The following is a 19438-nucleotide window of genomic DNA, read 5'->3' as shown; positions in this document are numbered from 1 at the left end:
GAAAACAGAAAGGGATACTTGCTTAAGAATGCCTGTGACATTCTTCAGAGAAAATAAGACATTTTCCTCTTTAAGGCGATTCTTTTTATAGGCATGGGTTACCAAGTACAGAGCTAAAAAAATGGTTAGTCAAATTAATATACCCACTGGCAAAACAGAAACCCACACCAGAAATGCTTGCTGACGCTCTTCTGCATCTAGGTTAGCAAAATTTTATTTGTCATCTGTGAGCCCAGGATTGGAGTTTGAACAAAATTTGAGAAAAAATATGATGAGACAATGCAAACGTGACTTTCTAAAAGCAAACAAAAAGAAAAAGAGAGAGGGAGAGAGAGACAGAGGAAAAAAAAAACAACCTATGGATGATTTAATGGACTGCACGAACTTGAAAGCAAATATGGTATTGATTCATGCTGTGTGTGTTTGGTCCAGAGCTCCACCTCGCTGTCTCGGAGAGAAAGATTTATACTGGGATACACTAATGTTTGCAGGGCCTTCCGAGGTTCTAAGGGCGGATGTGCGTCTGGTCGGGAAGTTCTCGCTGCGCTGTGATTATGGCCCTACGGTGGGGTGCACTAGGGGGCCAAGGGGGGTGCTCTCGGGGACTGCGGGGCCGGCCCGGGCCGAGCGAGAAGCTGAGGCCACAGGGCCAGCCGGAGCACGAGGCTGGGACGGGGCGGGGGGACGGCCATCCTGGGCACACAGCGGGCTCCCCCAGTGGGACTCGAGAACGGGTTCTTTCCGTACCTTTCTTTGTCATCTTTACTAACAGATGAGTCTCGTTTATCTACATCTCTATCTCTGTCATGAGCTGCAGCGGACGCGCTACGCTCCAGCTCCCCTGGCTTCAGCCAGGGCGGAGGGGTCGGGAACGACGGAGGCGTTCGGTGTAGCCGGTTCCAGGGTTCGTGAGGGTTGCTAAAGTTCTGCACACTGGGGCCATCCTTGTGGCCGAACATTGAGTTGGGTGCTGAAATGGTGAAGTGGAGAACAAAAAGGTTTAAGAGAAATTATATAATCTGCCGTAATGAAGGTACTTACCAAAAAACTTTTAACAGCACTCAGAGTTAAAATGAATACATATTATGGGGAGCTGGAAAAGGAAAGGAGATTAACAGATTCATTAGAGGAGTGCTCGTCCTACACTGGAGAGGTAGCTCACAGCTTTCGTTCTTTAACCAAAGGCGATGGGGCGGGAGGGGAGGAGTCAAGAGGAAGGGAACCAGACAGGTGTCAAGAGCGCCTGATCGAACACGTCTGGTGCATGCAGAAGCCCCCAGCATGCAGAAGGGGGTACTCTCGGGGGGTGACTCGGATGAACAATGCTCGTTGTGGAGGTGCGTTCAAGCTCATCCTCGACCCACAACCCCACTAACGGGACTGCCACTCTTCCCACAGCGTTAGCAGACGCAAAGAGGTGTCATCAAGCCTGGATGTGGCCTTGACCTGAGCAGACAGGTAAGGTCTCCGCGCAGGACGGGACTGGGAGGGCACACTTAGGGCTGCATTGTAGGCCTCCGGTGCCTGGAGACCATGATACATGGACGGCATGAGAGAAAATGGGTTGAGCAGTGACTCAAAAATGAGCAGGTGTTACACCTCTTTTCCCACTCGAGGTACTTTTTAGTAGAAAATGACACGATCCTCCCAGAATATGGAGTACGAAACGCTGCCCACTCTTGGGCTAGCCTCAGCCCGGGACTGTTTTCCTGCTATTTCTGGTTGTGTTTTCTCAGGGCCACTAGTACCAAAAGTGAGGTGAATGTAACAGTGGTTTCCCCTTCCACTGGGAGCTGTGGCTAAAGTCCTGGAGGGCAGGGATGGGATATGGAGGAGACTGAGCTTAAGCGACTTCATGGAGTTCCATCAGTGACATCACCTCTCCCGACGCTCAGTAACACACAGCAAGAGCGGGCTTCCCTTGAAACACCGCCATCCACGTCAATGCACCCTTCCCCCTGACTTCACTGCCGAGGCCTGCTTCTCCGGATATAACCTAATCTGTTTCCCGCGAGGACAGTTTCCTTTTAGCTAGAAAGGTCTTGAGCCATAGACAGATCAGAGGAGACACACAGTCTGAGGCAGATTTTTAAAAAGTAAGAGGTACTCACTAACTGAAGGATTTCCGAGTCCCCCGAAGGCATTGCCACCAACAGCTGCGAGGCCAGTGAACGTAGACGGACGGTTAAAAGGCTCTGCGAACAGATCGGGAAGAAGGAAACGGTTGCAGGACTGGGCTGAGTGAGGAGCGTGAGAGCTTCCTGGGAGTGGGAAGGCGATGTGGGAGCCCTGCCCTCTCTACACTCGGACCCGAACCATCCCTGATCGTGCAGAAGGTCTCACTGCGCCCGGGTCTGGGCACTGGATTGGCAAAATATTTACAGGAGCTGTTTTTCCAGAAGTGTGTATTTTGCCCCACTCCTTTTGTGCTGGGGTGGGGAGCATTGCTCAAGCCCTCCTGTCCTGTCCTCCCGCTTCGGGGAAAGCACCCTGTAGGCTCTATGAGAACAAAATCGGAGGACATCTTCAACTACGTCTCCCAGTGATGAAACTGTGAGGGCGCATCTGTGAAGACCCCGGTTGTCATGTGTACCGTTGCCCACACCTGCCTGTATACTCGAAAAAAATATCCAAAGAACAGAGGCCACAAATAAAGCATGTATCCTTGCTAGGAAAGACCGATTCACAGTGAAACGTGAGGGGATTATGAAACAGCACGTAATGTCTCCTTGTAACGTCATCTTGCCTTTCCTTCCACCTCCCAGAGGTGGACAGGGGGCGAGAGTTCACCATCTTGCCCCAGTGGGCAGGAACAGGCTACTGTACATGCAGACCCCCGGGGGTACCGGGGCATGGCTCCTTCCCACTGTGCCATCAGTCACCTCAGACGGGATCACGACTGAGCACACGTCCACTACTTTAAGACTGTGGTATAAGGGGTGCCGGAATCCCGAGGATGGATGGCAGGCGTTCAAACTCCCACGAATGCCATTATCACCCTAAGCAACCACTGAGGTGTCTAGGACGACAGCCAACTCGCCAGGAAGCGCGGCAAACCAAGGTTGTTCTGAGACACACATGTCATTTCCCATCACCGATGGCAACTTACCCAGGTGAGCGGCAGGGTTAAGGAAGTTGCTGTGATGGGGGGGTGGCCCAAAATGGGTCCCGGTTGGGTGTGCAGCACCTAGAAAGTCAAACATGACAGAATCAGACTTCCCAGAAAGCCAACTCCTATCACGCAATTGGCTCCTAGCTACCTGAGGGTCCCATGAGAAAATGGGAGTGAATACGTTAAAATAAGGACATGGCTGAAGTCCACCCAGGCAACACGCCGGGAGACGACATGTTTTCTGTTAGGTAGCAGAAAAGAAGGGATGCCCTTCTTCCAAGTGGGGCTGGCCACCACCCAAAAGAAGTTATTCCTTTGAAAAGACATGGACACACAGTATTCGAAGCATGGAGAAATATTGCAAGGGGGGGTGGGCGGGGTCAGGGGTGATTCTGTAACCAAGTAAGTTGGAGGATCAAACACCAAGGCACAAAGTGTCAAGCAAGGTTCTTCACTTCCTGGAGCCGTTAGTACGATCCCAGGCTCACTCGTTCTCTGAAAGGGGGCATTTGGCCACGGGATACTTTCTTCACAGAGCGTGTCAGGGGGCAAGTCTTTCACTTTGAGAAACACTGATCTGGAAACTACATTTTATAATCCTGGGCTCAGGAGCGGCTGTCCCACAGCGGTGCGTCTGGGTGGCCTGGCTCTGGGCCCTGCGGAGCCCCTTCCCCGAGGAGCGTGTTGGTTGCCGTGGGCCCGTCTGGAAGGCCTGGCCCTGCGAGACCCGGGACCGTGCACCGCATCAGGTTACGGGCGATCAAGTCCTCCAAGCAGCTCTCCAGCTTCGGTGCCAGGACAAGCCACTTGATTCCTACATTTGTGGACACCGACAATCTGCTAACGGACTCTATCTGCCCGAAGGGGACCTCAGTTCAAGGTCAGTGGTCTTCTTTCCTTTGGTTTCCCCGTCATCCACATCTCCTCCACTGTTTCATATTCTGCCTTAAACAACATGTATTTCTTTTTTTTTTTAATTTTTTTTTTTTAAGATTTTTAAAATTTATTTGTGAGACAGAGAATGAGAGACAGAGAGCATGAGAGGGAGGAGGGTCAGAGCGAGAAGCAGACTCCCTGCTGAGCAGGGAGCCCGACGTGGGACTCGATCCCGGGACTCCAGGATCATGATCTGAGCCGAAGGCAGTCGCTTAACCAACTGAGCCACCCAGGTGCCCAAACAACATGTATTTCTTTAAGGAGCCACATCATCCTTGTCCTGGAAGAAGGTGGGAAAGGGGAGAGGGAAAGAAGGAGAGAGACAGGGTACGCGCCTGGGAAGCAGGATGATATTCGTTAAGAGCCGAGGGCGTCCGGCTGGCTTGTTACGGTGCAGCCGACGCGGGGGAGACGTGCTGTTGCGGTGGCAGGCTCGGCTCTGGAGACCAGACTGGCCAGGCTCACCTGACATAACCTCTCCTGAGCTGATGTCAGGCATGAATTCCCAACAGGAAGCTGAAGAGTGGCTGAACTGAACATGTGTGTGTGTGAATTATACACACCGGTTCAAAGTTTCACCAAATTACCATGGGGGCAAAATCCAATAGTGCTTAGACTGAAAAAGATGACCTTCTGGAATGGATGTATACACGGGGCCTCAATGAACTGATAACTACCAATGAACTGGTCCTCTTGCATTTTGGCTAAGCTCCTATAAACAAGTATAAATTCCCTCAGGAAAGCAGATTAAATGGAGGAGTGTGTTCCCCCCACCGGCCCTGACACCCTACGAACTCAATTTATGTTCTGGATTGCTGTTCCCTGCACCCCAAGGCCTTTGTGGGGCCTCGGGTGTGGAGGAAGCCACAGAGCCCGGGAGGGTATCTGTCACAGCTGCGCACTCTCCGAATCGGAAGGCATCCGAGGACCGGAGTTACCTCTTCAGCCCTAAACGGTGGCTTCGCCCAGGCGGTGCCGAAAGCTACTCCATCTCTACCCAGAGAACACAGCCCAGCATATTCATTAGGTGTTAACAGTGCTGCCAGCTAAATAAAAATCTGGCCGCACACTGTGTAGTACAAGCTAATTAATGCTTCGATGAAGATCGGAGCTTCGCTCAGCCCCGCGCCCCCAGGGGTGCCTTGCAGTTCCAGAATTATTGAAGCAAAAGAAGCCAATTCATCCGCTTGGCTCAAACGGAAGCCAGGGAGAAATCTCTCTATTTCTCTCCAAAAATTGCTCTTCACATAGCTCCGTCTCAGAGCCTAGGTGCCATGGTAACAAAGCTTTCAAATACGTCCCTAGACAGAACTGACAGAGAAAAACCTGAGACCTTAGCAAATTCCATCCACCCTCAAGGGTGATTCACTTGCTTTGGCAACAAGGCCCATCATAATGATGATTTCCTGCAATGGGGGAGCCTCCCTCTTTCTGAATGGAAGAGCCTTAGGTCAACCAAGAATGAGTCTTGGGTAAAAGCCTGGGAAGGCAGCAGGCAGGATGGATGTGAAACTTGTTCCCTAAGGACCAGAAACAGGGAGCCCTGTGCATTTTTATGTCCAGAAGAATAAATTCTACTTAGCATGGTGGGTACGTAGTTACGAAGCTTACGAGCTCAGTGTCGCCATTAACAAGTATTGAGGCCAAGGAGCTTCAGGACTGAATGAGAGGGAACCTCAGATACCAAGAGGAGAGCTCTCGCTTCCTGAGAGTCCTTACGGCCACTGTCCCTTGTGTGTATGTACCCGGAGTGGAAAGGGGTCACCCCGACTCCCAGTCCCCATGGCCCCCGCTTTGGCATATTTATGAGGCGTTCGGGAGGTTAACGAACAGACCACGTAGGTATCTAGACCCTGTCCTGCAAATTTTCTGCATCACTACAACCAGCCAGGGAACAGCACTATGTTCCGTAGCAGAGAAAACCAGCCACCCACGGGCTGACCCTCCCCATCACAGACCATACCACCAGCAGCTCTCTTAATTCTGATTTCTTCATCCTCAGACTCTTAGAAAAACAGCACGACCGAGCATCATGGTGCAGAGAGCGACTGAGCGCTCTGTGGGCACGAACCGTAAGGACAAGCACATCCTTATATGATCCCTGCCACTGTTTGCTATCAATGTGCCCTTGTAAGGTTTCTGATCTTCTTCAATAGCGTCTGACATGCTTGTGAGTTATACTGGTTTGATACAGAAGCAAATAATGAGCCGAAGCAATATGAGTCCCCGAAGAGAGAGATGATCTTTTTTCTTTCTTTAATGAAAGAGGGCATATCAGTGCAGAAGGGTCCATCTCCCTAGATGTACTGATGTTGCCTTGCAAGCTGGCATAAACTGCGTTTTTTTTTTTTTTTTAAGGGAGCGATTGAGCGGCGGGCCCAGAGCACAAACATCATTTATTTAGCTACCTGCGAACTCAATTTCTCAGCTCTTTCCTGGCGCTCTGAACTCACCAGCAGCAGAGAACAAAGTTGAAGGCCGGGCCAGGTCATGGGGGTGGTGGATGGCTCCAAAGAGGCTGGGGCCCGGGGGGCGGCTCAGGAACTCGGGTTTCAATCCGAAGTCCAGCTTATGTGGGTCTGACTGCATCTGTTTCTAAAGCAGCAAGGGGAAAAAGAAAAGATGAAACCCCAAGAGGAATGGCAGGAAAGAAAGATATCAATGAAGAGGCAGAGACCGCTGGAGGAGACTCTCTGAATGGTGCTCTCGGGCTCCGCGCTGGAGTCAGGTCCAAGTTTACAGGTGCTGTGAGAAGAGCAATCAACACAGCATCTCACCCTCACACGACAGAAAAGCAGGTCAACCCACGCGGGGCCAGTGGTGCCTGCCACTGGACGGTACCTGCGTCTTTGAGGTTGTACGGCTTGAGGAATAAAACCACATCCGATTTATTCGAACTGCCACCGCTCCGAAGTAGTTTATTATTTGCTGTAAAGGCCCATTTTGGCAAGTTTTTAAATGATAGTATTTTAAAGCTCATTTTATTAGGAATTCTGCATGAATAATCTGCTGTGTAAATTAATTGTTAATGACTCTTTGCTGTACTCTAATAGATCACAGTACATTAGTAACTGGAAGTGATGAAGAAATATTTGCATGCCTACAAGCTAATGTTCAAATGATCATTGTTACATCTTAAAAAAAAAAAGGAATGCCAAAAAAACCCAGAAACAAAGTAGGGATATTCATTTAATGCACGGGGGTCTGTTCCCTGCCTCTGCCCCGTGACTTCCCGAGGAAGAGATCATCGGCCCAGCCCAGTGAGCCAACGAGAACTTCTCTTGCTTTGAATGCTTGGCATCAGCGGCCATTGCTCTATTTTCGTCCATTTATATATATATATCCCCCCTCAAGCTACTCTCCGTTCACCTTCCTCGAAGGCTATACAGACTAGCTCGTAATTTCCTCCCTTCCTTACCCTGGCGTCATTCTTGAGGCCAGCAGCCCTCTCAAACATGGATGCCCCACGTTAACTCTCAGGCACCTTCTCTCCGAATCTCATGCCTCCCCAGACTAAGCTTCCCTTCCCTTGCCACCACCTCTCCGCCTACCGGGCTCCCATCCTTCACGGCCCTTTGCCTGTTTCTGACTCACTCCTCCAATCTCTTAGCTTTGACTGATGTTTATAGTCCCTTTGGGCCCACGCCAACCTCAAACTCCCTCATGTCTGCCCTAAACACATCCCTGTCCCACTCTGTACAAGGAAGTCAGCAAGGAGACAATCTGAGCTAGCTTGTGTGAGCGTCAGAGACAAGAGAAGTCTGCCATTCCCTCATTGCTGAAGGCCGCCATCCTGCTCATCCAACCATACCCATTCAAAACAAAACCAGCCTGATCACTCCAAGCTGGAAGCGATACCCCTTGGAAGCAGACGGCATGTTCACGGTTTTTTACGTGCACACAGATATGCTCACTACTGAAAGCTAAGCAGCTAGACGCCAGGACAGATGAGTGCCCTCTGAGCCTGGTACAGTAAGTAATCTGCAGGTCGTAGGCTCCTTCAAGAAATACTTGGGGGGAGGGGCACTAAAAGAATGAGGAAATGAACATTACAGAGAAAGGGGACAATGCAATTTCTGCTCAAATCCACAGGGAAGCCGCTCGTCCGAGCTCCACTATAAAGTAATAGCCAAACCCCAAACCAAAGTGTCTAATTCACTATAAATCTATAAAAATCTTTTGAGTGCCTCTTTCAGTTTGGTTGCCAAATTATTTAGCACTAATACCGCACGGTACACAGCACAGTTCCATTAACCACAACTTAGGTCCATGAAGCAAAATGGAGCTCGGGATTACAAAGAGTTTGCTGGGAAGGCAGGATGAGCAGCTATCTCGTGTGCAAGAGGTCTTCCTAATTGAGTTGAGATAATGAAACTTTTCGTCACCGGGGACACCTTCATGGAAAAGACGTTGCTAAAGTGGCACATACAACATCCTTCACCGCTTTTAAGCAAAGGAGCTACAAGGAGGACGTGTCTTACCTACCGATCTGCCAACCGCATCATCCAGAACAAAAAGTGAATTGAACTTAAGCGTCAAAATCTAGTTAGCCTCCCGAGCACACATATTTGCTCACGAAGCTAAACCATAAGGTTTCTAATTAAACCTCGCCTAACAATAAAGTAAAAGTGAACAACACTCACTGATGGGATGTTAGGACAAAGAGCAGGTTACCTGGCACCAAAGCAAAATATCTTAGTGACCTCATTTACTGAGGCTGGCTTTTTAACTTTCCACTAGGTTGGTTTTTAATTATTTTCTTAAGATTTTCTTTATTTAGTTGAGAGAGAGTGCAGGAGCATGAGTGGGGGGCGGGGCAGAGGGAGAGGGAGAAGCAGACCCCCTGCTGAGCAGGGCCCTGGACGTAGGGCTCCATCCCAGGACCCTGGGATCACGACCTGAGCTGAAGGCAGACGCTTAACAGACTGAGCCACCCAGGCGCCCCTTACTTAAGAGGTTTTTTTTTTTTTTTAAAATTATGTAATCATTAAAAAACGAAACGTTTCTGGGATGACTAGCTCTCACTTATTGGCTTCTTTTCTTAAGCTCATGATGGCTCCCAAATGCTGTTAGCACTAAATGCTTGTTTGTGAAAAAAATGGATGAACTTATTGGAATTACTTGATTGGTTGTTTTCTCCCATTTTTCTTGGCACGGTTACCCAGACGGTAAAATCTGGACTGACCAAAGTAACTGACTTTGGTCCCTAAGTCAACCAGTGATGCCTTATCTGGTCACCTACAGAAGGCTCTTGACCTATTCCCTGCTGTGTCACAAATGCCTGGTAAAGCACAGACCGTATTCATCTGTATGATGAAAATACAGACAGAAGTTTAAGCAAAATAATCTGTGGACAGATAGGGTAACGGGTCAGAGTGGTTCTGGCAGGTACTGAGTGAACTCTAAGCTCTGTCACTGGTCATCGAGACGACTAACGCCCGGTATTGAAAGGTCACTATGACATTACTTCTAGAAGAGATTTCTTCATAATATGCATTGCTGATGGAAGTTCAGTAACATCACATAGGGTCAGCTTTTCAAAGTCATACAATGAAAAGAACGCACCAATTCTTACAGAAATGACAACTTTCATGTATAGTTCTTCCCAGATACTATGCATTTTCCAAAAAAACACTTGGTTGCTATGATTAGATTCTCAACCCCCACCCCCCGGATTTAATCTATGTTTAAGCTCTTTGGATCACTACAATAACAAAATTGTCTAAAAATATAAAACATCAGAGAGTTATCAGTTTATTTCTGTTTTGTAATTTTGTGGGTGGTTTCCCTAATTAATACTACGGTTTCCCAATAGTGTTTCCAAGAGAGACTGGACCTTTCTTGCCAGAGGGTCTTTAGAAGCTGTCTGAATGCCTCCTCTGTCAGGGGCTCACACACCCGCAGGCCCTGTCTCCCCCTCCCGCCGCCGGACAAGGACCACGAGACTGACCTTGACTTTCTGCTGGTGGTGGTAGATCTGCCAGGCGATGTGAACATGCATAGCACACCACTTCCCTGGTTTCTGGAACAAGAAAGAGCACCGCGGTCAGAAGGAGGACCTTGCAGAGAAAACCATCTCCAACTTCTCTGAAGCTTTTCAGCGGCTTTGGGCGGCAGAGGCTCTTTTTCATGGAACACGAGTGCTCAGTGCCCCCCAAGCCGGCTCCACCCCTCCTCCACGGAGCCTGAGCCGGTGGTCACTGCTCCCCAAACCCTACTTGACGGGGACCTCCCCGGTTACCAGGGACAAGATGGCAAAAGCCTGAGCCTCACTTTGTGTCTTTCTTTTCTGGTGGCAGCTGGCAGGCCTGGGAGAGTGGGAGGCCCTACTCAACGCAGGCGGCCACGCTAGGATGCAAATCGGCTGTTCAGAAGAGCTAATTAGTGAGTGCCTGTGAACCGGTTCAAAACAAGAGAGGCTACAGAAGACCCTGTGTAACCTCCCCCCAACGCTGTTTCGTCCTCACCCCCAGAGTGGAACAAAGAAATTCACATTTTTACTGGAGCCCAGTTCCCACAAGAGCTCCGCTAAGAGTCAATGAGCCATTCGTGCTGGTGGGCGCCGTTCGTTCCCAAGCGAAGAAAGAACAAAGGAGAGCGCTCATTCCTGCCCACGCTCTGGGCCTCTGCAGTCATCACGTCTGCGAGTGGATCAACCCGTGTCTCTCGTGGTCCGGGCGCGTCTTGCTCTCGGGGCAGAGGAGTAACTGAGTGCGCCATCTCACCACCCGGAATGGGGAGACCCCCTCTTTCCAGTCCATTTGTATTCTTGCTGCGTAACCTACTCATCCGCTCCAAACGTGTGCTCGGTAACTACAGGATGCGTGAGAAGAAACACTGCCCCAGTCCTACATCGACAAAGGGCAGATGCTTCTGGTTTCTACGTTAAGGAGCTGTTTGTGAAACATACACTTAAGTCCAAGTCTGGGTCAGTTCTCTTGTAATGAAATTATGGGTCATCTGAAATCACCTACATGATAACACAGTCCTCCTTTGATTCTCTTTGGAGAAATGGAATGATCTGATTATACGTGCCAGACATGGGATAAGGATAGCAGGAAATCTCTCCATCCATCTTCCAACCGACCATCCATCTTTCACACCCACCCCCCCCTCCGCCCAAGTAAGTCAGTCATCTCTTGGCCACTCTCCAGACCACTCAAGACGTTAACAAACTAATGCCTAGAGTAGCCCACTTCTGTACCAGGGGAACAGGTTGGATGGCTGTGAAGGTCAACACTACTTACTGGAGAATGAGGCAGCCACCAGCCAAGATAAATATATATATATGTGCATATATATATCTGCTAGGTGCAGAAGAGACAGAACTCGGTGAAATCCCAATTTCTGCCCATAGCGTCAGTCCTCCTCCATATATCCCCCTACTCGTCAAGCCTTTTAGCAGCACTGCCAACAAGAAACTCTGTCTCATATGAATGTTTTATGTTTGCTTTCCCTCAGTGGCCTGGCTTCCTCCAACACTCCAAGCAACACAATTTCGGCCATTTTCAATCACACCACCTGAAAAACCCAGCCACCGCCATCCCAACGTTTTATTTCAGCATTTCTATGGCTTGTTTCCTTGGAATGGATTTGTATTTTTAACCCACAGGGAGTCAAAAAGAGGTTGCAAAACAGTTCTAGAAGGAGCTTTCTTACCCTTAACATAGGTCTGAAAGGATCTGTCAACTGTGAAGAGAAAATGACAACTTGGTTACATGCCTGTCACTCAAACAATTGCTCTAATTAACAAATTTGTAGTGCTTCATTAGGAGGGGAAATTAAAATGTTAGAATTTTACTTTTAAATGAAGCCCTTTTAGAGAATAATTAACCCATTTTCACACTATCAAAAGTGCCAAGTGTCCCCTCCCCCACTTCACAAGCCTGGGTACATCCACATTGACAAGCCCCCGACCAAGTTTAATCAATAGCAATTTGCCCTCTGGCAACACGATTTGCTCACATTACGCATCTGAGGAGCTCCACTATCTCGAGCGGCCCTTCCCAACCCCACCGCACAGGTTCTAGGGCAGAACGGCCTCCAGACCGGAGACTTGTAAGGCTGGGTTCTACCAGGGACCCGGGGAGAACTAGGCTGTCTTTGCCAACACACTTAATTTGATGACTGCCCATTACTTACAGGTTATGAGATCTTTTTTAGACGTTCACTAACCATCAGACAAATACCTACGTAATTGAGTCATTTTAAACTTCTACCTAACTCTGGTCCTCAATTTCTGACTGCCCTTACCCAGGGAAAAAGAAAATATTGTCAAAAGTAATCATTTGTCCACATTTACTACAAAGGCGAATGTAAGTAACAATCCACCGGACAAGACTATCTGTTATATTGTAGAACTTCCAATTCTTTTCCAAAGTCGGTAGAGGTGTGCATTATGAACGGATGACAGAAGGGAGATTCTGCTTAGATCACAGGAGGATGCTTCCCGCATTAAAAGTAGAGGGCCAGGAGCGCTGTGTGGTGACTTCCTGACCCCAGGAGAGCAGGGAGAGGGTCCTGTGACTTCCAGGAAGAAAAGCGCTTACAGCTTCTTCTGTGCGACAGAAATTTAAGGAGACATTGACAGACAAGATTGGTCGAACAGAAGCTACACAAGCTAAGAGTAAGAGTGTTCACTTCCTGGGCTTGGACCACAGGACATTTGTCTTCTCTCCCACTGGCGAGTCACTCCCCTTGTGTCATTTAGCCACAGTGGAGCAGGGGAGATTTTTGTTTTCTAAGCATGACTGGCATTTTCTTCCACGAACTAGAAGGGACAGCTAAAATAGCAGCAGAGCTAAAGCAGAAGTGCGCCCCGGGCTGGCTGTCCCCCGGAAACAAACACGCCCCTGGTGTTACCCGCGTCTGAGCCTGACTTTCTACGTACCCTCGGGTCCTTTTGGAGCAGAGTGTGTGGGACTGTCCCGGGTCGAGCAGCAACATCGATAGGGTTGGATGTCTACAAATTAATCAGACCACAGCTTAGGAGGCACGGAACACATGACCCGAAAAGCAAGATCCTTCTTTCGTTCTAAATTACAGAAGTCAAACGTTGATTCTGTTTGTTTGTTTGTTTGTTTGTTTGATTCTGGAATACAAGAGTTGACAGGTGCATACTCCCCAGTGATCACACATGCTCTTCAGGAGGCCCTGTTCCCTCTGTTCTCAAGAGACCCTGACCAGAGTCTACCCTGTCTAGGAAAGGCATCAGAAAGCAGAGAGGGGGACCATGCCACATCTGACTGTAATAAAAACCAAAGGCCCGGAAAAAAAAAGGGGGGGAAGAACACACGAAAGCACTGCCCCCAAATCCCCATCTCCTTCCGAGTTACGCATGGCCCTGTCGTGGCGTTTTTGCTTTATCACCGAGCATTCTAAGAGATGCTTGAGTGAACATCACGGCAATGTGCTGTATCAGGTGCCTCTCATCAGAGTAACTGAAAGCGTTTTGCAGACATGAAGCGAACTCTAAATTTTAACTGGCAGACAATAACAGGGAATTACGCTCAGTAATTACTCATTAGCAGTGGTGGAAATGGGACGAGAGGACCTAATTCAGGGACCGCACAGACCTACTATTAAATGATTTCTACAGGGATGCCGCTGCTTCGTCCGTCCTCTGCTGCCACCATTCTTAAATGTCATTCGTAACAGTAACCTTATCTACCGGCTTTTGTCCTCTGAATTGATGGCAACAACAGGAAGCCTACTTCCGGCGCACGTGGTTCTTACTTTCTAGTGGATGAAAGGATTCAGAACGTTGTTCACCTGGTATTTTATTTACGAAATCACAACTTCTGTGACTCCCCTCACCCCAGGAAGTGAACGCATGTGGGAAAAGAGCTCAAGTTTAGGCACAAAGCTTGCCTACATAAGAAGAAGGAAAAAAAAAAAAAAAAGAATGGAAGAAAGAAAAGCAATCAGCGGCTGTTCAACTAACAATTAAGCTGGAGTTGTTAACAGCCTGATTTGCATACATATGAAGAACTGCGCTAATGAACTGCAATCTACATATTCAATCAGTAAGATGGCCTGGAAAGGCCTATTTCAACACCAAGAGAGACACTTTCTTGCCCAGATGTAGATTTCCGTGTGATTGGATAATTGTGAGTGAGGGAAATAGTCTAATTTATTAAATGACCTAGCTGTCTGTTTGGGGAGGCACCAGAGATTTGGTGCAACCCAGAGGGGACAGACCAGGGTGGGAGGGAGGAGTGAACAGAAGCAGACCGGGGGGGGGGAGGGGTTGAAAAATCACCACTGGTTCATCCGAGATAGGAGGGGTCGCCCATGGCCATCATTAAAGCCCCGGGTAGAGATAACCTGGCCTATAAACTACAGTTCCGAGCAGGTAAATGTCATTTCTAAGGTGTAGCTGGTCCCACCCCCAAGGCTTTTAAATTTCTTTTCCAATGTCTAGCTTTGAGGCAACATGCCTTTGGAAATGCAAAATGCACTCATTCTGGGTGACTGGCCCCAAGCTGGTGTTTTTTCTCTTAGAAATGAGTTGGGGGGGAAAAAAAAGCGAAGAAAACCCAAATCACACAGAGCAAAATTTCCTACTTTAAAAATCTGAGAACGGTTACTAACGTAACTACATTTTACTTTTGTATAAAAATAAAGTAAGGGCTATAACAGAGTCACATAAAGGGAGGGTGTTCAGAGAATCACTCCTCAATATTGACCTTTGGAGACAACTCTAGCCCAAGCCGAGTAGAACACTGACTAGGTAGAAAAGGATTTAGTTATTGTGAAGGGCAAAAGGTTAATTTCACATTAGGCTGTAAGTCTTGACCTTGGCAAGTGTGACCGTGGCTGAGGGAGGACTGAGGCAGGGCAGAGGGGCAACAGGGGTACATGAAAGGGTGGGTGGCTGCCCTCCACCTGCAGGCAGACCCCCTATTTGCAGACACACAAGGCTAAAGGAGCAGAATGGGGGAGATGAGCAGAAGCAACTTCCTTCACACAACCGGAAGGATGAAATTTTAGTTTAGTTTTAGCAAGGTTCTATTCCTTGCTATTCAAATCAATAAAGGCTCAGCTATGCATCTCTGCTAATAATATATACCGCAAGGACAAGTTGGTGCACACGAATCTGACATTTCGTACATCTCCGGGCCAGAAGCTTTTGTCCACAATACTGGTGGAAAAAAAATACATCTATGTCTTCTGTGTATCTTAAAGATTACAGGAAATCCTAGCTCAACTGAGATTACATGGGTAGTACAGATTGAAAATTAAATTCGGGCTGAGGTTTAAAACTCAAGGGGCTAGCAAAAAAAAAAAAAGAAAAAAAAATACTCTCCCTCTAATCCCGATGGTCACTTTGGATTAGAAAAATTAGCCACTGGCAGGCGAGAGGCTGTAGAACCCACCCGGCCACCTCGCCTGAGGCTCTGCTTGTAAAGATGCCTGTGTGTTTTCACAGTCAGGTTGCTTACCTTCGGCTGAAATGCTCCTTGTAGTGAACCAAAAGGGCCAGTGGGTGGAATCATAGGGGGGATGCCCGATACTGCAGGAGGGTAGGAATGGAAGAGCTGTGACCAAAGATGGGGAGGGGAGAAAAAGATTTTAGTAGGAGGCAAACGATATATTCCAGTTCCCTTCCCATCGAACGACATCCACATTAGCAAGCCAGGTAACACCAGTTTGATGCTATTAGTCAAGAAGCCATGATGAAATGATCACACAGATGTGCCATGAATGCTTAACTTAAAAAGTTAAAAGTAGTTCAGAATCAATCAGCCAACAAATGATGTCCCAAATGAGGATATCATTAGAAAGGGAGCTTTTCTAATTATTAATTGTTAAATCAGATAGAAAACCTAAATGCCTTGAGATTTTAATGCGCATCAAAAACAGGAGGGGATGCTGAGCCAAATAAGATGCCTGGAAAATTACAAGTTAATTAGAAAAAGGAAAAAAATTAAAAAAAGAAAAATTAAGAAAAAAGGAAGAAAAAGAAGCAAGTCTTTATGAGTTCCAGGATTTTATACCATTAAAACTCAATTAGTACTTTTAGATTTTTAATAGTTTGAGGAAATGAGAAAATATTCACAATCCTTGCTTCATTAGGTTGTTCCAGAAGTGGTGGTTTCAGAGGACAATTTAATTGTCTCGTCTCAAATGATGACAAATATTTGTGGGAGGGTAAGATAAAATGACTGTATACACTCCCAATGAAGCTGTTTTCTTCTGGAAGATGGACAAGCTCACTGGGGGCTGCTCAAGCCCAAGCCCTTGACGGGTCTGACCACTCAGTGAAGGGGGAAGAATGATTCTGAATTAAGAATATGAATTTTCTGGAATTAACCAGTTTACAGGGGACACGATGGAGGAAAGAAATATACGGCCATACTGAAGACAAGGCAAACACAGTTCTTCCTCCTCCTAAAACTCGAATATTTCTGAGATCCCACTGCTCTGGTTCCATTCACTTTGATCAAACCACCATGCGGACACTACGTCACCCCCCCTTTATGGTTGCATAATATGTCGAAAATACAATAATAACTCAAGCTTTTCCGCATAATGACTTTACGTTAGCTATTTCTAGGTAAGGGCTGAAATGCCCATTTCATAATCCTGTTTTCAGAGCACGTCCTTTTCTGTTGGTCTTTATTTCATTTTGCTCCCTCCAATGATGCAGCAAAGTTTTTCAGACTAATTGATATTGAACTAAATCCACTTAAACAGTGATTGCAAGCCAAGTGCCCTCATTTAAAACTACTTTTAAGTCTAAAATTGTGTTTCAGATACTTGAGTGCACTGCATCTTAATTCCCCTTATAACGTCCTAATCCCCAGAGCGGGAGAGACTAAGTACTTCACATATTATCCACTATAACTAATAAAACGAAATAACTCTCCCACAGTACACTGTATGAAGCAGAGTAATTAAATACATGCCACACTAAAACACACTCAAATTTCTATTACTCTGCCTCCAGGTGGGGAATATTTCCTTTAATGTTTTCAATAGAAAATTAGATATTTTCACCATTTTCCTTTTGCTGTAGTCCATTATTGACCCTCTTAGAATACAGCTAACTATCCCCCCCCCACCCACTTGACGAAAAATCTTTAGTACCTAAGTAATAAAACATAAACCTGGCAAAAATTCAGGCCTCTCGGCTTATTCTCCATCTTAAATCTAGGACCCTCTGTGGAATAAGCTTATAAAAAAGCACTACTACGCATTTTGTCCTAGGGAGTAAATCTGAGCCACCTGTTGAGCATGCTGAACTTTCTCTAGGAATGACTTTGTTAGCTGGTCCTTAATTTAAATCAGCGAATACTGACGAAGGGCAGAAATCTGATGATCATCAAGGATGACACCATTCACGGGACATCCCTAAAGAGGAGACCCACGGGTTTACTGGATTTTGCACGTCCACTTAAAAAATGCTTTTGTGGGGTGGCCTGGGTGGCTCAGTGGGTTAAGCGTCTGACTCTTGGTTTCAGCTCAGGTCATGATCTCGGGGTCCTGGGATCAAGCCCTGTGTAGGGCTCTGTGCTCAGCAGGGAGTCTGCTTGTCTCCCTCTCCCCCTCCCCCTGCTCGCTCGCTCTCTCTTAAATAAATATTTTAAAAACAAATAAATAAAATAAATAAAAAGTGCTTTTGTATCACAGCTGAGCAAAAAGTGTCAGAACAATGTGGGGGCCCAGGCACTTGGATCTACTTTCCTCTTCATGAGGAGGCTTCCTCACGTTATATCTGCATGTCTCTGGAGGAACTCATTCTTCATTATTTCTGCTATTTTGTAGTCTTGACTTCTCAGCTACACTCCGGACTAAGACAGTGTCTAATGATCTGGTTCAAAATATGGATGAATTCACAGGCTTTGCTGACCTGAGGAGCACTTCTTTCCAAGCAAGCATAGTTGAATATGGTGGACCAACATGGTTACAAGCACTTACTAATTTTTCTTTCTGGTGTCAATTAAAAAAATAAAAATAACCACTGAGCAAAGAGACTTGCAAAATTTCAGGTAAACACGATGCAGTATTCACTCCATAATCAAAATATCATGGTAAGATGTTGAAGGTGTTTGTGTTTTAAAAAAAGTCCTCGTCTGATGTCTCTACTGAATATGTAACTTAGGTTGGTACCAATTGAAGTTCGAGAACTGAACTCTTTAAGATGGGATAAAATGAGTATTTTTTTATATAAAGAAGAATGAGTTTAAAGGGGAAAAAAATCACAGAGTTCCATTATAAGCCCTTCTTTTATTGAAATGATATTTTGGTTTTTAGTTGTTAACAAGCTCAGGAGAACAATACCAGCCATGTGGGAGAGGGGTCTAATTTCGTCAGGAGGAGATGAGAACCTGCTTTTTTGAGGCACTGAGGAGTCAAAAAGATTAATGACATTCTACAAGACCAGTGCTCTAACCCCTGAGCTATGGAGCCTCTTTCTCAGATTAATGACATTCTATTTGGAAGAAATCATTCAAGTTGAATTCTGGGAATTTTGTGTTAATGACACTTCGGTCAATGACTGAAATCCTGTGATTTCAGAGTCCCCTGAAACCATGGTGATTCCACCGCAGACACCCCACTGAGGCCAGATGCCCGGCTTCCAGTGAGTTCACCTGCACTTTCCAGTTTTAGGCATGCTAATGATCTTTTGATTCGGAAGACGGATACTGCATCGTTACCAGAAGCAAACGTCACAAAAGCAAGCATCCAAAGTGACGAGGAGCAATGGGAATTCTTGCAAAGATGATTAAGGAAGGCTGCTAGTCATTTACTGATCTGTGGCAAGAGCACAAAAATGGAAAAGCAGTTACATTGAATGGGTAGCATGGTAACAAGACTCACACTGTGCCGGTAGAATGGGTCAACTTTTGTAGGGTATTTGTCAAACTGTAAAGGGATCAAAGCAAAAGCTAGTTACTTAAAGAGTCTACATTTCTGTTCACTGCTTCAGCGGAGGCCGCCCTAAGTCAGCTTCTCTGTCATTAGGCTGTCATCCGACTCCGTAACCTCGCTGTATAGGAGGGAACCCTTCTCGACTCCTGAGTTGCTCCGACAAGAAATGGAAAAGCAAAGTGAGAACCCATACGGTGCATTTAGGCCCTGGTTGCACGACAGTGTCTTTCTTTCTGGTCTGTTTTTAGAGACTGGCACAAACCAGACATCTCAACTGGAGAAAGAGGCAATTATTCCGATCAATCAGAGAGAAGCGAGCATTTGGTCTAATTCATCCAGCGATTCCTTGTTTTCATCTTCCCTTTGGCAGAAGAACAAGTACATTCAGCCACCTACTGAGATGTATTACTCCCGAATGGAAAGGCATCTGGGCGAGGTCTTAAAACTTTTCTTTTGAGCAGAACAGAGTATACCTCTGCTTCCTCTAAATAAAGTCAGCTTCCTCGTGCCGTA

The 19438-nt window shown here is 46.8% G+C and overlaps 1 protein-coding gene across 7 annotated transcripts in view; it reads right to left on the bottom strand.

The window, feature by feature from the left end:
- Positions 1 to 19438, bottom strand: part of AUTS2 (activator of transcription and developmental regulator AUTS2) — a 1062127-nt gene that overhangs the window by 4784 nt on the left and 1037905 nt on the right. For 5 of the 7 annotated variants that reach the window (XM_081819609.1, XM_081819611.1, XM_081819610.1 and 2 more), the window contains 9 exons: positions 18875 to 18919; positions 15493 to 15588; positions 12939 to 13010; positions 11708 to 11737; positions 9999 to 10070; positions 6502 to 6643; positions 3110 to 3187; positions 2112 to 2195; positions 748 to 970 (listed from right to left, as the gene is read on the bottom strand). In XM_081819609.1, coding sequence (XP_081675735.1) covers positions 748 to 970; positions 2112 to 2195; positions 3110 to 3187; positions 6502 to 6643; positions 9999 to 10070; positions 11708 to 11737; positions 12939 to 13010; positions 15493 to 15588; positions 18875 to 18919 — 842 coding nt within the window. The remainder of the gene's footprint in view (positions 1 to 747; positions 971 to 2111; positions 2196 to 3109; positions 3188 to 6501; positions 6644 to 9998; positions 10071 to 11707; positions 11738 to 12938; positions 13011 to 15492; positions 15589 to 18874; positions 18920 to 19438) is intronic. The other 2 variants (XM_081819612.1, XM_081819613.1) reach the window with 1 other exon arrangement.

The sequence above is a fragment of the Leptonychotes weddellii genome, chromosome 5 (genome assembly GCF_054177405.1).
Source record: "Leptonychotes weddellii isolate Sample4059 chromosome 5, ASM5417740v2, whole genome shotgun sequence".
Taxonomy (NCBI): Eukaryota; Metazoa; Chordata; class Mammalia; order Carnivora; family Phocidae; genus Leptonychotes; species Leptonychotes weddellii.
Note: the sequence above shows the minus strand (reverse complement) of the source record. Positions and strands in the feature narration are given on the sequence as shown.